At 38.2% G+C, this 19,050-nt stretch overlaps 1 protein-coding gene across 2 annotated transcripts in view; it reads right to left on the bottom strand.

Annotated features, from left to right (window-relative positions):
• Nucleotides 1–19,050, bottom strand: part of LOC110503753 (cyclin-dependent kinase 14) — a 233,248-nt gene that overhangs the window by 131,029 nt on the left and 83,169 nt on the right. For both annotated transcript variants that reach the window (XM_036970578.1, XM_036970579.1), the window contains 2 exons: nucleotides 14,916–15,010; nucleotides 11,795–11,857 (listed from right to left, as the gene is read on the bottom strand). In XM_036970578.1, the coding sequence (XP_036826473.1) occupies nucleotides 11,795–11,857; nucleotides 14,916–15,010 (158 nt within the window). The remainder of the gene's footprint in view (nucleotides 1–11,794; nucleotides 11,858–14,915; nucleotides 15,011–19,050) is intronic.

Here is a 19,050-nt window from a genome sequence, read left to right as displayed (position 1 = left end):
GTTCAAATGGAAAAGTTAACGCTGTTTGATTTAATGAAAAGCTATTGGGAAAAAAGTTTCGAGTATAAGATGTGGCCAGAAAAACTGTGGATTTCATCATCTGAGTCCAGATATTAACCGTATCTGCCAGTGAAATAGACTCCAGGCTGGCTCTATTGTCTGATATTCACATTCATTTACTACAGGATGAGACCATACATCATACTAACAGCATATAATGGGTTATACACATTTCTTATTCATATGGAATATTTGCACACAAAAATTCAGAACAAAGGGGAAACATACAGTGGGGAGAACAAGTATTTGATACACTGCCGATTTATCAGGTTTTCCTACTTACAAAGCATGTAGAGGGCTGTAATTTTTATCATAGGTACACTTCAACTGTGAGAGACGGAATCTAAAACAACTATCCAGAAAATCACATTGTATGATTTTTTATTTTATTTTTATTTTTAAATTTTACCCCTTTTTCTCGGGCTGTCGCTGGGCAATACGGACTTTCAGCTCCCTCCAAAGATTTTCTATTGGGTTCAGGTCTGGAGACTGGCTAGGCCACTCCAGGACCTTGAGATGCTTCTTACGGAGCCACTCCTTAGTTGCCCTGGCTGTGTGTTTCGGATCGTTGTCATGCTAGAAGACCCAGCCACGACCCATCTTCAATGCTTTTACTGAGGGAAGGAGGTTGTTGGCCAAGATCTTGCGATACATGGCCCCATCCATCCTCCCCTCAATACGGTGCAGTCGTCCTGTCCCCTTTGCAGAAAAGCATCCCCAAAGAATGATGTTTCCACCTCCATGCTTCACGGTTGGGATGGTGTTCTTGCGGTTGTACTCATCCTTCTTCTTCCTCCAAACATGGCGAGTGGAGTTTAAACCAAAAGGCTCTATTTTTGTCTCATCAGACCACATGACCTTCTCCCATTCCACCTCTGGATCATCCAGATGGTCACTGGCAAACTTCAGACGGGCCTGGACATGTGCTGGCTTGAGCAGGGGGACCATGCGTGCGCTGCAGGATTTTAATCCATGATGGCGTAGCGTGTTACTAATGGTTTTCTTTGAGACTGTGGTCCCAGCTCTCTTCAGGTCATTGACCAGGTCCTGCCGTGTAGTTCTGGGCTGATCCCTCACCTCCCTCATGATCATTGATGCCCCACAAGGTGAGATCTTGCATGGAGCCCCAGACCGAGGGTGATTGACCGTCATCTTGAACCTCTTCCATTTTCTAATAATTGCGCCAACCGTTGTTGCCTTCTCACCAAGCTGCTTGCCTATTGTCCTGTAAACCATCCCAGCGTTGTGCAGGTCTACAATTTTATCCCTGATGTCCTTACACAGCCTTCTGGTCTTGACCTTTGTGGAGAGGTTGGAGTCTGTTTGATGGAATGTGTGGACAGGTGTCTTTTATACAGGTAACGAGTTCAAACAGGTGCAGTTAATACAGGTAATGAGTGGAGAACAGGAGGGATTCTTAAAGAAAAACTAACAGGTCTGTGAGAGCCAGAATTCTTACTGGTTGGTAGGTGATCAAATACTTATGTCATGCAATAAAATGCTAATTAATTACTTAAAAATCATACAATGTGATTTTCTGGATTTTTGTTTTAGATTCCGTCTCTCACAGTTGAAGTGTACCTATGATAAAAATTACAGACCTCTACATGCTTTGTAAGTAGGAAAACCTGAAAATTGGCAGTGCATCAAATACTTGTTCTCCCCACTGTATGTGTATATATTTTCATGTTGCCAATTGCCAATTATTTTATTTTCTTTTGTCTCTTTTGTAAGCATGTGTTATCATTGGTTAATTCCAATGCATACTGACTGATTTGGGGCAAAGACCAAATAAAAAAAGAAGACGTGTCATTCCAATAGATGTATTTTGTGTTCACATTACTTATTCAAACCCTATCAATAGTGAATGAGAGTCCAATCACACACAGTCATGCTGAACTCAACATCATAGAGAAAGCCAACCCCTCGAAACACAAACCTCTAAATCTTCATTGCACCTGAGGGGATAATTAATGAAGTATATTAATTGAATGGAAACCTTGGGAGTCATTGAGAAAACCTCTGAAAGCAGCACTTGACTATATACAGGGGGAGTGAGTTTAGCCCAGCAGTGAGTGAAGGAGAGGTAGGATAGTATGTTAAATGAGCTGAGAAGACACTGACGCTCCCATCTGCCAGCTACTGTTCCCCTACCGCCCTGTTCCCCGTAGTAATTTATCCCAGAAAGCATCTGGGTAGTACTGTCTGTCTTAATGTGGCATGTCATTACTGCATTATCTGCACACATGATTAGGGTACAGAGAGAGGGAAAGGAGAGGAGGTGAAGGGAAAGAGTAGGAGAGGGAGTAGGGAACTCAGGAGTAGTGCTTTGCAGAATTTGTTGAACCTTTTTGGATATGCGCCTTTGTGATGTTATCATTGCATTATACTAACCTCATTTATCAATACTCCACCTGACATTGATACTACACTTGATATTGAGGAATAATGCAATGAGGGTAGCTCCTCTTGTACTACATGCTGTTTAAAAAGGATTGTGAAGGTCAACCAATGCCTGCCAGGTAAGGCTGGGCAGTATACCGTTTTTACCAAACATAATTAGCTATACAGCCTGATAATACCAGTGAAGGTGTAGAACCAAATCAGCATGTTGTTTGTGCAACAGTATCTTCTAAATCGGGTATTCCCAAATTGGGGTACGCGCAATGCCGTCAGGGGTACACCAAATAAAAATGTGATTCACATTCTAGACATTTTCAAACAGTACATTTCTATTTTCCAACGGGGCTATACATTTGGGTGAGTTTTTTCTCTCGCCTGAGTAGCCTTGTTTCAATGCCAAAAATAAAATTAACCCATCTAGTGTTCCCGGCGAAATAACAACACAATGTCAAATACAGGTAGCCTAGTCAAATAATTAACATCCAATCACATTAACCGTTACTCTCTAGCGGGAAACCTTCACTCTTGCGCAGTTAGAAACGAAACATAACAATTTGAAAAATAAACTACAGGAGTTTTTTGAGCGAGAATAAAGTTATAAAGTTATTGACCAGCAAAGTTATAAATAAAGTTATGTTAATGTGGGGTCAAATAAGGAAGACACCCTCTTCTGAAACCACTGGAAACCAGGACAACAGGATATTTAAAGTACTGGACAGCATTGTGACATCAAATGTACTTTGGTGGTCAAGATGTGTTGGTATCTGTACTGATGGTGCAAAAGCCACGACAGGGAGACATAGTGGAGTGGTAACGCGTGTGCAAGAAGTTGCTCCCGACGCCACTTGGGTACACTGCAGCATCCACCGAGAGGCTCTTGCTGCCAAGAGAATGCCTGACAGCTTGAAATACGTTTTGGACACTACAGTGAAAATGGTTAACTTTGTTAAAGCAAGGCCCCTGAACTTTTGTGTATTTTCTGCATTATGCAATGATATGGGCAGTGCTTTTACAACATACAGAAGTGTGCTGGTTATCAAGGGGCAAAGTATTGACACATTTTTTTGAATTGAGACGAGCTTAAAGTTTTCTTTACTGAACATAATTTTCACTTGTCTGACTGCTTGCATGATGACGAGTTTCTCATACGACAGGCCTATCTGGGTGATGATTTTCTCACCTGAATGATCTGAATCTAGGATTACAGGTACTCTCCGCAACTATATTCAATGTGCGGGACAACATTGAGGCTATGATTAACCTCTTTAGTGTAGGGGGCAGTATTTTGATGTTTGGATGAAAAACGTACCCAAATGAAACTGCCTATTTCTCAGGTCCAGAATCTAGAATATGTATATAATTGTCAGATTAGGATAGAAAACACACGTTTCCAAAACTGTCAAAATATTTTCTGTGAGTATAACAGAACTGATATTGCAGGCGAAAACCTGAGGAAAATCCAAAGAGGAAGTGTCTTCTATTTTGAAAGCTACCTGTTCCATTGCATGCCTTCCCTCCATTTAAAAGGGATATCAACCAGATTCCTTGTCCTATGGCTTCCACATGGTCTGAACAGTCTTTAGACATAGTTTCAGGCTTTTACTCTGAAAAATGAGAGAGAAAGATCACAACACGTCAGTGGATGGCTGGGTGCCAGCAGCGTTTTGCATGCGGAGGCAGCTTGGAGCAGACATGTTCTCTCACTCTCCTATTGAAAATGCTACGGTTCGGTTAAAATATTATCAATTATTTATTGTAAAAACAACCTGAGGATTGATTATAAAAAACATTTGACATGTTTCTACGAACTTTACAGATACTATTTGGAATTTTCGTCTGCCCCGTAATGACCACTCGAGCCTGTGGATTTCTGAACATAAAGCGCAAACCAAATGGAGGTATTTTGGATATAAAAATAATCTTTATGGAACAAAAGGAACATTTATTGTGTAACTGCAAACATCCGAAGATCATCAAAGGTAAGCGATTCATTTTATTGCTTTTCTGATTTTTATGACCAATCTACTTTGCTGCTAGCTGTTTGTAATGTTTTGTCTGCCGAGAGAGATGTCTTAACATAAACGCTTGGATAGCTTTCGCCGAAAAGTGTTTTGAAATCTGACACGCCAGGTGGATTAACAACAAGCTACGCTGTGTTTGCTATATTGCACTTGTGATTTCATGAAAATTAAATATTTGTAGTATTTAATTTGAATTTGGCGCTCTGCAATTCAGCGGATGTTGATGAAAAGGATCCCGCTAAAGGGATGGGTGCGCCAAGAAGTTAAGAAATTGGAGATAATTTTCTGCCTGCATTAACAAGATCATGACAAAGGTCTTTCCATCATTTTTTGTGTGCAAATTAACTCAAGTTTACGGACAATGTCAAATGTGATATAGCGAAGTACCTGAGTGAGCTGGGTGTGCAATTACGCAGGTACTTTCCCAAAACGGACAACACAAACAACTGGATTTGTCATCCATTTCATGCTCTGCCTCCAGTCCACTTACCCGATATCTGAACAAGAGAGCCTCATCAAAAATGCAACAAGCGGTTCAGTGAAAATGTTATTTAATCAGAAGCCACTGCCAGATTTCTGGATTTCTGGCAAACTGCGCTGTTAAGACACTGATGCCTTTTGCAACCACATACCTGTGAAAGTGGATTCTCCGCCCTCACTAGCATGAAAACTAAATACAGGCACAGACTGTGTATGGAAAATGATTTAAGACTGAGTCTCTGTCCAATACAACCCAACGTTGCAGAATTATGTACATCCTTTGAAGCACACACTTCTCATTAACCTGTGGGGACAATGCTTGATGAACAAATAAGGTTTTATATGTAAGATGGCTAAATAAAGAGCACAATAATTGATTATTATAATATTATTATTTGTGCCCTTCCCATGAGCTGGGTTGTGACAAAAACTCACACTCATTCTTATGTTTAATAAATGTATTGTATAGTGTGTGTGGCAGACTTACGGGACTATGAAAAGTCTGGGAACCACTGTTCTAAATCAAAGAGGAATACTAGAAGCATGAATATGTTAACTACATGAAGTAGCTTAGAGAAAACATGACATGTAGCCAAAGATTATAGGATTCCCTAGGAAACACTTATCAACACTTTGGTTCCTACCCTTTCACTATAACTCCTCCCTGGGGGATTTTTTATTAATTGTCATGTCAAACAACACTGTATTCAAAGTGCTCAGTATTATATTCTAACTTTTGAATTAGAATAATCATTATATTTCCATGATTCCATCAGTTCACCCATGTGTTTTGCTCTAAATCGCAACTCAAATAGCAACATTTGGTTAAAAATAAGGCAGAGGTTGTTTTCCCATATCGTGCAGGAAATGCAGAAATGTATGAAAATGCTGAAATGATTATCAGTTCAAGTTGAATTGAACAGTGTTAAACAATCAGAATGGAGAAAGACTCATTAAAATCACTTAGAATGTATATGTTGCTACTCTAGGGCCACACTACTCATACAGCAAGTTTAGAGATTTTATTATTCAAAAACATGAAATACCATGAAATACTGTCATACTGTCCTTTTTTTGTATTCCGTGATATGATATTTTGGCCATATTGCCCAGCCCTACTGTCAGGGGTGTCAGTTTCACATCAGTCTATTTGGCTCTCATTAAGAGAACCCCATTCAGCTGACTGGATATAATCACATCAAGAGCGTGACTGACTGGAAGGTTGTTTTGGGTGATGTCATACAGACAGACAGTTCTATTAAATAATAGGTAGAATACTAATTTTATTACTAGTTGTATTATTAGAATACACCATTTTATTACGTTTGCAATTGCAACAAATAATCTGCTCAGACCCCAACCAAGGATCATCAAAAGTCGTGCTATAAATTCACAGACAACACAAAGATTCCTTGATGTCCTTCCAGATTCCCTCTGTCTACCCAAGGACGCCAGAGGACAAAAATCAGTTAACCACCTAACTGAGGAACTCAACTTAACCTTGCGCAATACCCTAGATGCAGTTGCACCCCTAAAAACTAAAAACATTTCTCATAAGAAACTAGCTCCCTGGTACACAGAAAATACCCGAGCTCTGAAGCAAGCTTCCAGAAAATTGGAACGGAAATGGCGCCACACCAAACTGGAAGTCTTCCGACTAGCTTGGAAAGACAGTACTGTGCAGTACCGAAGAGCCCTTACTGCTGCTCGATCATCCTATTTTTCTAACTTAATTGAGGAAAATAAGAACAATCCGAAATTCCTTTTTGATACTGTCGCAAAGCTAACTAAAAAGCAGCATTCCCCAAGAGAGGATGACTTTCACTTTAGCAGTGATAAATTCATGAACTTCTTTGAGGAAAAGATTATGATTATTAGAAAGCAAATTACGGACTCTTCCTTAAATCTGCGTATTCCTTCAAAGCTCAGTTGTCCTGAGTCTGCACAACTCTGCCAGGACCTAGGATCAAGAGAGACACTCAAGTGTTTTAGTACTATATCTCTTGACACAATGATGAAAATAATCATGGCCTCTAAACCTTCAAGCTGCATACTGGACCCTATTCCAACTAAACTACTGAAAGAGCTGCTTCCTGTGCTTGGCCCTCCTATGTTGAACATAATAAACGGCTCTCTATCCACCGGATGTGTACCAAACTCACTAAAAGTGGCAGTAATAAAGCCTCTCTTGAAAAAGCCAAACCTTGACCCAGAAAATATAAAAAACTATCGGCCTATATCGAATCTTCCATTCCTCTCAAAAATTTTAGAAAAGGCTGTTGCGCAACAACTCACTGCCTTCCTGAAGACAAACAATGTATACGAAATGCTTCAGTCTGGTTTTAGACCCCATCATAGCACTGAGACGGCACTTGTGAAGGTGGTAAATGACATTTTAATGGCATCGGACCGAGGCTCTGCATCTGTCCTCGTGCTCCTAGACCTTAGTGCTGCTTTTGATACCATCGATCACCACATTCTTTTGGAGAGATTGGAAACCCAAATTGGTCTACACGGACAAGTTCTGGCCTGGTTTAGATCTTATCTGTCGGAAAGATATCAGTTTGTCTCTGTGAATGGTCTGTCCTCTGACAAATCAACTGTAAATTTCGGTGTTCCTCAAGGTTCCGTTTTAGGACCACTATTGTTTTCACTATATATTTTACCTCTTGGGGATGTTATTCGAAAACATAATGTTAACTTTCACTGCTATGCGGATGACACACAGCTGTACATTTCAATTAAACATGGTGAAGCCCCAAAATTGCCCTTGCTAGAAGAATGTGTTTCAGACATAAGGAAGTGGATGGCTGCAAACTTTCTACTTTTAAACTCGGACAAAACAGAGATGCTTGTTCTAGGTCCCAAGAAACAAAGAGATCTTCTGTTGAATCTGACAATTAATCTTAATGGTTGTACAGTCGTCTCAAATAAAACTGTGAAGGACCTCGGCGTTACTCTGGACCCTGATCTCTCTTTTGAAGAACATATCAAGACCATTTCAAGGACAGCTTTTTTCCATCTACGTAACATTGCAAAAATCAGGAACTTTCTGTCCAAAAATGATGCAGAAAAATTAATCCATGCTTTTGTCACTTCAAGGTTAGACTACTGCAATGCTCTACTCTCCGGCTACCCGGATAAAGCACTAAATAAACTTCAGTTAGTGCTAAATACGGCTGCTAGAATCTTGACTAGAACCAAAAAATTTGATCATATTACTCCAGTGCTAGCCTCTCTACACTGGCTTCCTGTCAAAGCAAGGGCTGATTTCAAGGTTTTACTGCTAACCTACAAAGCATTACATGGGCTTGCTCCTATCTATCTCTGTGATTTGGTCCTGCCGTACATACCTACACGTACGCTACGGTCACAAGACGCAGGCCTCCTAATTGTCCCTAGAATTTTTAAGCAAACAGCTGGAGGCAGGGCTTTCTCCTATAGAGCTCCATTTTTATGGAACGGTCTGCCTACCCATGTCAGAGACGCAAACTCGGTCTCAACCTTTAAGTCTCTACTGAAGACTCATCTCTTCAGTGGGTCATATGATTGAGTGTAGTCTGGCCCAGGAGTGGGAGGGTGAACGGAAAGGCTCTGGAGCAACGAACCACCCTTGCTGTCTCTGCCTGGCCGGTTCCCCTCTTTCCACTGGGATTCTCTGCCTCTAACCCTATTACAGGGGCTGAGTCACTGGCTTTACTGGGGCTCTCTCATGCCGTCCCTGGAGGGGGTGCGTCACCTGAGTGGGTTGAGTCACTGATGTGGTCATCCTGTCTGGGTTGGCGCCCCCCCCCCCCCCCCCTTAAGTTGTGCCGTGGCGGAGGTCTTTGTGGGCTATACTCAGCCTTGTCTCAGGATGGTATGTTGGTGGTTGAAGATATCCCTCTAGTGGTGTGGGGGCTGTGCTTTGGCAAAGTGGGTGGGGTTATATCCTTCCTGTTTGGCCCTGTCCGGGGGTGTCCTCGGAGTGGGCCACAGTGTCTCCTGACCCCTCCTGTCTCAGCCTCCAGTATTTATGCTGCAGTAGTTTATGTGTCGGGGGGCTAGGGTCAGTTTGTTATATCTGGAGTACTTCTCCTGTCCTATTCGGTGTCCTGTGTGAATCTAAGTGTGCGTTCTCTAATTCTCTCCTTCTCTCTTTCTCTCTCTCGGAGGACCTGAGCCCTAGGACCATGCCCCAGGACTACCTGACATGATGACTCCTTGCTGTCCCCAGTCCACCTGGCTGTGCTGCTGCTCCAGTTTCAACTGTTCTGCCTTATTATTATTCAACCATGCTGATCATTTATGAACATTTGAACATCTTGGCCATGTTCTGTTATAATCTCCACCCGGCACAGCCAGAAGAGGACTGGCCATCCCACATATGCTCTCTCTAATTCTCTCTTTCTTTCTCTCTCTCGGAGGACCTGAGCCCTAGGACCATGCCCCAGGAATACCTTTTATGATGACTCTTTGCTGTCCCCAGTCCACCTGACTGTGCTGCTGCTCCAGTTTCAACTATTCTGCCTTATTATTATTCGACCATGCTGGTCATTTATGAACATTTGAACATCTTGACCATGTTTTGTTATAATCTCCACCCGGCACAGCCAGAAGAGGACTGGCCACCCCACATAGCCTGGTTCCTCTCTAGGTTTCTTCCTAGGTTTTGGCCTTTCTAGGGAGTTTTTCCTAGCCACCGTGCTTCTTCACCTGCATTGCTTGCTGTTTGGGGTTTTAGGCTGGGTTTCTGTACAGCACTTTGAGATATCAGCTGATGTACGAAGGGCTATATAAAATAAATTTGATTTGATTTGATTTGATTTAAAGGAGAACACTGTAATCAAATAAGTGTATGGGTAAAGGTACATGTTCTGTACTATGCTCTCAGAAGGAGTTCTGTAATAAGACACGCTCCAAACAACACAAACACTTCTCTCTGCTGGCCAGGCTGACTGATAATTGCATTAGCTAGTGAAGGTCTAAGTGTTTTCTGCTAGGTTAATGCTAATGTTATCCAGCCATATCAGACAGCACACACTCTAATAGCTTTTATGTCTCTGATTATTCAACAGGGACACACACACACACACACCATAGAAGATCTGTATCTTCAGTCAGAAGCTGTTTTTTCTGAAATAACCTCAACCAGGGAACAAAAACAATTTTAAACCCCATCTGTCATCTGATTGACACACACACACACACACACACACAAACACAGTCTTGTACAGCTAACCTTGTGGGGACTCACAAATCAGTCCCATTCAAAATCCTATTTTCTCCAACCCCTAAACCTAACCCATACTCTTACCCTAACCTTAAACCTAACCCTAGCTCCTAACCCTTAATGTAACCTTAAACCCCCTAGAAATAGCATTTGACCTTGTGGGGACTAACAAATGAAGAATAGTTCAACAAACACAGACACACACACACACACACACACACACACACACACACACACACACACGAGGACAAGCCACTTTCTCTGTTAATTAATCAGAGACACTGTAATGAAGGGAATGAATCTCCAGCAAATTGTCTGTCTACTCTGCTCCTCACTGGTTACAAATATAGCTATTATACCCTCCATTTACAGTTAACACATACTGGAGTGTCTCCGGCTCTTGACACACAAGAGCACTGAAGAGTGGCACATTGGCAAACAGTTCAATACGCCATGCTGCCTCCATCTTGATTTTGATTGCTGATTTTAACGAATGGTCCGGGTCTGTGTCTCTGTGCCTCAAATGGCACCCTTAGGGACCCAAATGGCACCCTTAGGGACCCTGGTCAAGAGTAGTGTACTACATAGTGCATAGGGGGCCATTTAGGACATAACCTCTGCCTTCACATAGTCAGTTTGTTTTCGTTTCAACTGCCAGGTCATTAGAGCTCCTCTATACTCTGCCTGTCCTCCCACTAGGGAAAGACTGGTTCTGGTTCCTCTCTCTCTTCCTCTCCATCTGTCCTCCCACCATGGAGAGCATTATGGCTAACACCAGCTGCTGGCCCTTTGGGTAACATACATGTGTCTGTCTCTGTCTCTGTCTCTGTCTATTTCGTTACGTCTGTCTCTAACTCGACCTTCTAGTCCAGTTAGGACAGAGGAAACATTTATCACAATGTCAGTGTCAGAGGACATTCATCTACAAACAAATGCCTCTCTTAAAGTATTTCAAAGGCTACATGGTGACACAGTGAGGACACGTCCTGGCCTGTCGTACACCCGGGACTCTGTTTGCATCCCAAATTATAACATATTCCCTATATAGTGCACTTTTTTTCACTAGGGCCCATAGGGCTTTGGTCAACAGTAGTGCACTGTATGGGGAATAGGGTGCCATTTGGGACACAACATATGTTTACAGATTAAGAGGTGGAAGCAGGTTTTTTTCCCCTGACACCCTCTCTGGGAATAATCCTCTATTATTAAAACACGCATTTCAATGAGGCAGGCGGTCGGTCGTCAACAGGATAAATACATTACATATGGAAATCCTTAGTGACAATATTAGGTATGGAGTGTTACATAACCCACGATGCCTGAACTCCCCCCCCCCCCCTTCTCATAGGACTCCTCTATACAACACCCCCCTTTCACACCATCCCTCCCATCCTCCATGACCCCTACTCTAACAGTGTGTGTTACTCCTCAACGGTGTAGTTCATTGAAGTAATTTAAGCAAGCCTACAGGACACTGCTCCTATCTAACCATGTGTGTGGGCATCACTCCTCAGCAGTGTTACTGTAAAAACTGTAGGATTCTATGACGTATTAGTGATGCTCAAGACAGTGTGGTTTACTGTAGTAATATAGTCATGATAATGAGCAGCAGTCTTACCTTCACGTTGTCTGGATGCAGTCCTCCTGGGTGCCTGTCCATGTACTGGCACAGGTCTGTGTGCTGTCAGGGAGAAAGAGAGGACCGTTAGATTACAATATGTCTAAATAAAGACACATAAAATCATAAAAACAGATCACAATACAATGCTTTGCAATGAACCAAAAAATAAGTCAACATGAAAAATGAAGTTAAAATATGTTTGTATAAATGTATTGATGCTGTTCAGTATTTGAAGATATTCATCTGAACTGTAAAAGCAGCAGAAAGAGGTTCTTGGCAGTGAGGATATTGGCTTTTTGTTAATTGTGTTGCTTGTCTTGAATATACCTTGGTCGGAATGTGAGCTTGGTTTGAGGATGGAAAAATCAGCTAATGGAAAAAAGTTATTGGCTTTCATAGCTTTCCCCTTGCTATTCAAAGCAACTCTGACCTACTGTCATCCGTCCATGATAAAATATCAGTAAGGCGCCAGGCTGGAGACACAAACTCAATTGAATTGCAGCAGACGTCACTCGCAACATCTATTTCTTCCCCAGTCTGTCTCCCCTGTCTGCGGATGAATGATATCCGGTCTATATCAACAGAATGATCCACAGAGGGAACCTTTGGTACAAAGCCCTTAATGTGATTGTGTGGAGGGATGAGATAGGGAGTGACACTGTCTGTATGTCTTTAGGTGCTGTATGTAAGCAGAGTCGTCTGTCTGTCCGATCGCGGGAGAAAAGACGAACTACCCTGATCTGCACTTCACTGATTTATTCTGCCAGCAGACCCGGGGCGCGTGCGCACACACACACACACACACACACACACACACACACACCACAGCTCGTGGGGCTGGGTGATATTTGCGTACCCCCGCTGCTCCTTGCACCGTCAGATATAAATGTGTTCCCTTTCATGAATAATTCAACCAGACGCTCAAACAAGCTTCAGCCATGCCTGTCCACCTTACTCAAAACCTACTCTCCCTCTGTCTCTCTCCCTCCCTCCCTTTATCTCTCTCTCTGTCTTTCCCTCTCTCCATATCTTTCTCACCCCCACTTTCTCTCCATTTCTTCTCTCTCCCTCTCTCTACCTCTCTCTCTCTCTCGGTCCCGCTCGCTCCCTGTCAATTGTCATTACCTGCTAGATGAGGAAAATGAATTGATTTGGCTTGGTGTGGAGCCTTCTGTATATGAAAGAGTCTGGAATTACAGGTCTGAACACAGCAGAATAGAACAGCATGAAACTGGCTGAGCTGCAAATAAAAAACTGTCTCCACACCAACGACAACACACAGATCCACAGTGTTGCATTACCCATTCTGTCAAATATACGCTATTCACTCTGTCTGTTCAACATTCACAGTGAGAGAAGGGTGATCTGTCATAATAAAGACAGATCCTTGTCAACCGTGTCCACTTACAGACAGCATCTACTTGATGAATATATATACTTTAAATTGGTTAGCTCTTATATTTGCACATGGAGCAGAGAAACAGCACCGAAAGACCTCCACAAACCCCTTCATCCAGCCTGACCTCTGTTCTCCAGGTAATCAAAATGTACACCTTAAGGCCAGAGAGCATCCTCATTAGAATCCCTACAACCAGCTACAGACTGCCCAGGGCCTGGTTCTGTCATCTCTCAGAGGATCTGGTCAGAATGTATTACCAGGAGCAGATGTTCCCACTGACCCTGCTGAACCATGCTGTTTCTGACCAACAGGGGGTCCACACACTAGACTAGCGTACATACCGTACGATATCAGAACTGGCTCTTGATCTGATGCACCAGGCCACATAGCACACAGTACGGATGAAAAGAAACATGGAACGGGATTATTTAGTAGGTTATTCTGAGAGATGGCTGGGTCTTGTATTGCATGTCAACATCAAAGAGGTTGAGCTATTTAGATACAGTATATGGTCTATTGGAGTAATGCTGAGCAGAGACTTACTACTCCTAGAGGTTGGAGGAGATTGGTATTCTGGCTGGTTTGAACTTATCAGTGGATGTTATCCATATATGTCAGCAGTAACAACAGGCCACACTACTCCACAGCAGAGTGAGGGAACTCCTGCTGCTATTGCTGTCCACAGCATGTGTGTGTGTATCTGCGTGTACATGTGCATGCATGCATGTGTGTGTGTATGCACGTGTGTGGGTGTGTGTGCGTGTGTACATGCATGTGTGCTATGGAAACCTACAGAAACAGCAACCCTCAATTAAAATGTTCCCCCATGAAGCCAGGGCTGGGTTCAAAGCTGGGCATGAAGCTGCCATGCCACTCGTGGTTAGGCCACCATTATATGGCACTCAGATCACTGTTTCTGTTAAAGCCTTGAGGAAAATATCCCAGGCTTGGGTTCTGTTTTTAACAGGCAAGACTAAACATTACTAAACGTTCCACCATCTTATAAACAAAGAATATGTGTGTAAAACTAGCCAGAGCTGTAACGGCCGTCGTCGGTGGAAGAAGGTGAGGACCAAGGTGCAGCATGGTAAGTGTTCATGATTTTTAATAATCAAAAATGAACACTGAATAACAAAGAAACAACCCGAAACAGTTCTGTCTGGTGCAAATACACAAAGACTGAAAACAACCACCCACAAAACACAATGGAAAACAGGCTACCTAAATATGGTTCTCAATCAGGGACAACGATTGACAGCTGCCTCTGATTGAGAACCATACCAGGACAAACAAAGAAAAAGAAAATCATAGAAAAACTAACATAGACAACCCACCCAACTCACGCCCTGACCATACTAAAACAAAAGACAAAACAAAGGAACTAAGGTCAGAACGTGACAAGAGCTCATGTCTCTTTGGGACTGGGATTAAATAAGTCAATGGCAATAACTGAAGAGTGAGAGGTCAAATGAATCAAACCATAAAACAGGTTAGTTATTCTATTTCTACAATGAAACTGTGGCTTTTTGAAATTCATCTTAAAATACATTTTACACAAATCAAATATCTTGATCCTCTACTGCTGACTCACATATCCAGTTGGCACTGTAACACTCCCCACATACTCAAATACCTGTTCTGAGCTAGCCCTGTAACATGATGTACTACAGTACCCATGATGCTCTGTGCAACATATCCAGATGGCTCTCTGACACTCACCACATACTCAAAGACCAGCGTCAGGGTTTCCTTGGTGTGGATGATATCATGGAGCAGCACGATGTTGGAGTGCTTCAGACCTTTCAGAAGAGACGCTAGGAAAACACAGGATACAGTATTATTATCATGATGAAGCAATTACATGCTAAACTACCATCAGTACTACAATTTATTTACAATATGATAAAGAAAATAATAGAATAGAATATAGCCTAACATAATAGAATAGAATGGAATACAGCCTAATAGAATAGAATAGAGCCTAATAGAATAGAATACAGCCTAATATAATAGAATACTGCCTAATATAATAGAATACAAGCTAATATAATATAATACAGCCTAATATAATAGAATATAGGCTATTATAATATAATAGAATATAGCCTAACATAATAGAATATAGCCTAACATAATAGAATAGAATGGAATACAGCCTAATAGAATAGAATAGAGCCTAATAAAATAGAATACAGCCTAATAGAATAGAATACAGCCTAATATAATAGAATACAAGCTAATATAATATAATACAGCCTAATATAATATAATATAGGCTATTATAATAGAATAGAATATAGCCTAACATAATAGAATATAATATAGCCTAATATAATATAATAGCATATAGCCTAACATAATAGAATATGATATAGCCTAGCATAATATAATAGAATATAGCCTAGCATAATATAATAGAATATAGGCTATTATAATAGAATATAATAAATATAACCTAATATAATATAATAGAATATAGACTAACATAAAATAATATAATATATCCTAGCATAATAGAATATAATATAGCCTAGCCTAATAGAATAGAATATAGCCTAGCATAATAGAATAGAATATAGCCTAGCATAATAGAATAGAATATAGCCTAGCATAATAGAACAGAATATAGCCTAGAATAATTGAATAGAATATAGCCTAACATAATATAACATAGCCTAATAGAACTGAATAGATTATAACCCAATATAATAGAATATAGCCTAGTATAATAGAATAGAATATAGACTAATATAATATATTCTAACATAATAGAATATAATATAGCTTAACATAATAAAATAGAATATAGCTTAATATAATATAATAGAATATAGCCTAATAGAATATAATAGAATATAGCCTAATAGAATATAATAGAATATAGCCTAATATAATAAAATAGAAAAAGCCTAATATAATAGAACATAGCCTAATAAAATATAATATAATAGAACAAAATATAGCCTAGCATAATAGAATAGAATATAGCCTAACATAATAGAATAGAATATAGCCTAGCATAATATAATATAATATAGCCTAACATAATATAATAGAATATAGCCTAACATAATATAATATAGCCTAACATAATAGAATAGAATATAGCCTAGCATAATAGAATATAGCCTAACATAATAGAATAGAATATAGCCTAGCATAATATAATATAGCCTATCATAATAGAATAGAATATAGCCTAACATAATAGAATAGAATATAGCCTAACATAATATAATATAGCCTAACATAATATAATATAGCCTAACATAATAGAATAGAATATAGCCTAACATAATAGAATAGAATATAGCCTAACATAATAGAATATAGCCTAATAGAATATAATAGAATATAGCCTAATAGAATATAATAGAATATAGCCTAATATAATAAAATAGAAAAAGCCTAATATAATAGAACATAGCCTAATAAAATATAATATAATATAACAAAATATAGCCTAGCATAATATAATAGAATATAGCCTAACATAATAGAATAGAATATAGCCTAGCATAATATAATATAATATAGCCTAACATAATATAATAGAATATAGCCTAACATAATATAATATAGCCTAACATAATAGAATAGAATATAGCCTAGCATAATAGAATATAGCCTAACATAATAGAATAGAATATAGCCTAGCATAATATAATATAGCCTATCATAATAGAATAGAATATAGCCTAACATAATAGAATAGAATATAGCCTAACATAATATAATATAGCCTAACATAATATAATATAGCCTAACATAATAGAATAGAATATAGCCTAACATAATAGAATAGAATATAGCCTAACATAATATAATATAGCCTAATAGAATAGAATAGAATATAGCCTAACATAATATAATATAGCCTAACATAATATAATATAGCCTAACATAATAGAATAGAATATAGCCTAACATAATATAATATAGCCTAACATAATAGAATAGAATATAGCCTAACATAATAGAATATAGCCTAACATAATAGAATAGAATATAGCCTAACATAATAGAATAGAATATAGCCTAACATAATATAATATAGCCTAACATAATAGAATAGAATATAGCCTAACATAATAGAATAGAATATAGCCTAACATAATATAATATAGCCTAACATAATAGAATAGAATATAGCCTAACATAATAGAATATAGCCTAACATAATAGAATAGACTATAGCCTAACATAATATAATATAGCCTAACATAATAGAATAGAATATAGCCTAACATAATAGAATAGAATATAGCCTAACATAATATAATATAGCCTAACATAATATAATATAGCCTAACATAATAGAATATAATATAGCATAACATAATAGAATAGAATATAGCCTAACATAATATAATATAGCCTAACATAATATAATATAGCCTAACATAATAGAATAGAATATAGCCTAACATAATAGAATAGAATATAGCCTAACATAATATAATATAGCCTAACATAATATAATATAGCCTAACATAATATAATATAGCCTAACATAATAGAATAGAATATAGCCTAACATAATATAATATAGCCTAATAAAATAGAATAGAATATAGCCTAACATAATATAATATAGCCTAATAGAATAGAATATAGCCTAACATAATATAACATAGCTTAACATAATATAATATAGCCTAACATAATATAATAGAATATAGCCTAACATAATATAATATAGCCTAACATAATATAATAGAATATAGCCTAACAGAATAGAATAGAATATAGCCTAACATAATATAATATAATATAGCCTAACATAATAGAATATAATATAGCCTAACATAATATAATATAGCCTAACATAATAGAATAGAATATAGCCTAACATAATATAATATAGCCTAACATAATAGAATAGAATATAGCCTAACATAATAGAATAGAATATAGCCTAACATAATATAATATAGCCTAACATAATAGAATAGAATATAGCCTAACATAATATAATAGAATATAGCCTAACATAATATAATATAGCCTAACATAATAGAATAGAATATAGCCTAACATAATAGAATAGAATATAGCCTAACATAATAGAATAGAATGTAGCCTAACATAATATAACCTAACATAATAGAATAGAATATAGCCTAACATAATAGAATAGAATATAGCCTAACATAATATAATATAGCCAAACATAATATAATATAGCCTAAAATAATAGAATAGAATATAGCATAACATAATACAATAGAATATAGCCTAACATAATATAATATAGCCTAACATAATAGAATAGAATATAGCCTAACATAATAGAATAGAATATAGCCTAACATAATATAATATAGCCTAACATAATATAATATAGCCTAACATAATAGAATAGAATATAGCCTAACATAATATAATATAGCCTAATAAAATAGAATAGAATATAGCCTAACATAATATAATATAGCCTAATAGAATAGAATATAGCCTAACATAATATAATATAGCCTAATAGAATAGAATAGAATATAGCCTAACATAATATAATATAGCCTAATAGAATAGAATAGAATATAGCCTAACATAATAGAATAGAATATAGCCTAACATAATATAATATAATATAGCCTAACATAATATAATATAGCCTAATAGAATAGAATAGAATATAGCCTAACATAATAGAATAGAATATAGCCTAATAGAATAGAATAGAATATAGCCTAACATAATAGAATAGAATATAGCCTAACATAATAGAATAGAATATAGCCTAACATAATAGAATAGAAAATAGCCTAACATAATAGAATAGAATATAGCCTAACATAATAGAATAGAATATAGCCTAACATAATAGAATAGAATATAGCCTAACATAATA

This window comes from Oncorhynchus mykiss, chromosome 3, assembly GCF_013265735.2.
Source record: "Oncorhynchus mykiss isolate Arlee chromosome 3, USDA_OmykA_1.1, whole genome shotgun sequence".
Classification (NCBI taxonomy): domain Eukaryota; kingdom Metazoa; phylum Chordata; class Actinopteri; order Salmoniformes; family Salmonidae; genus Oncorhynchus; species Oncorhynchus mykiss.
Note: the sequence above shows the minus strand (reverse complement) of the source record. Positions and strands in the feature narration are given on the sequence as shown.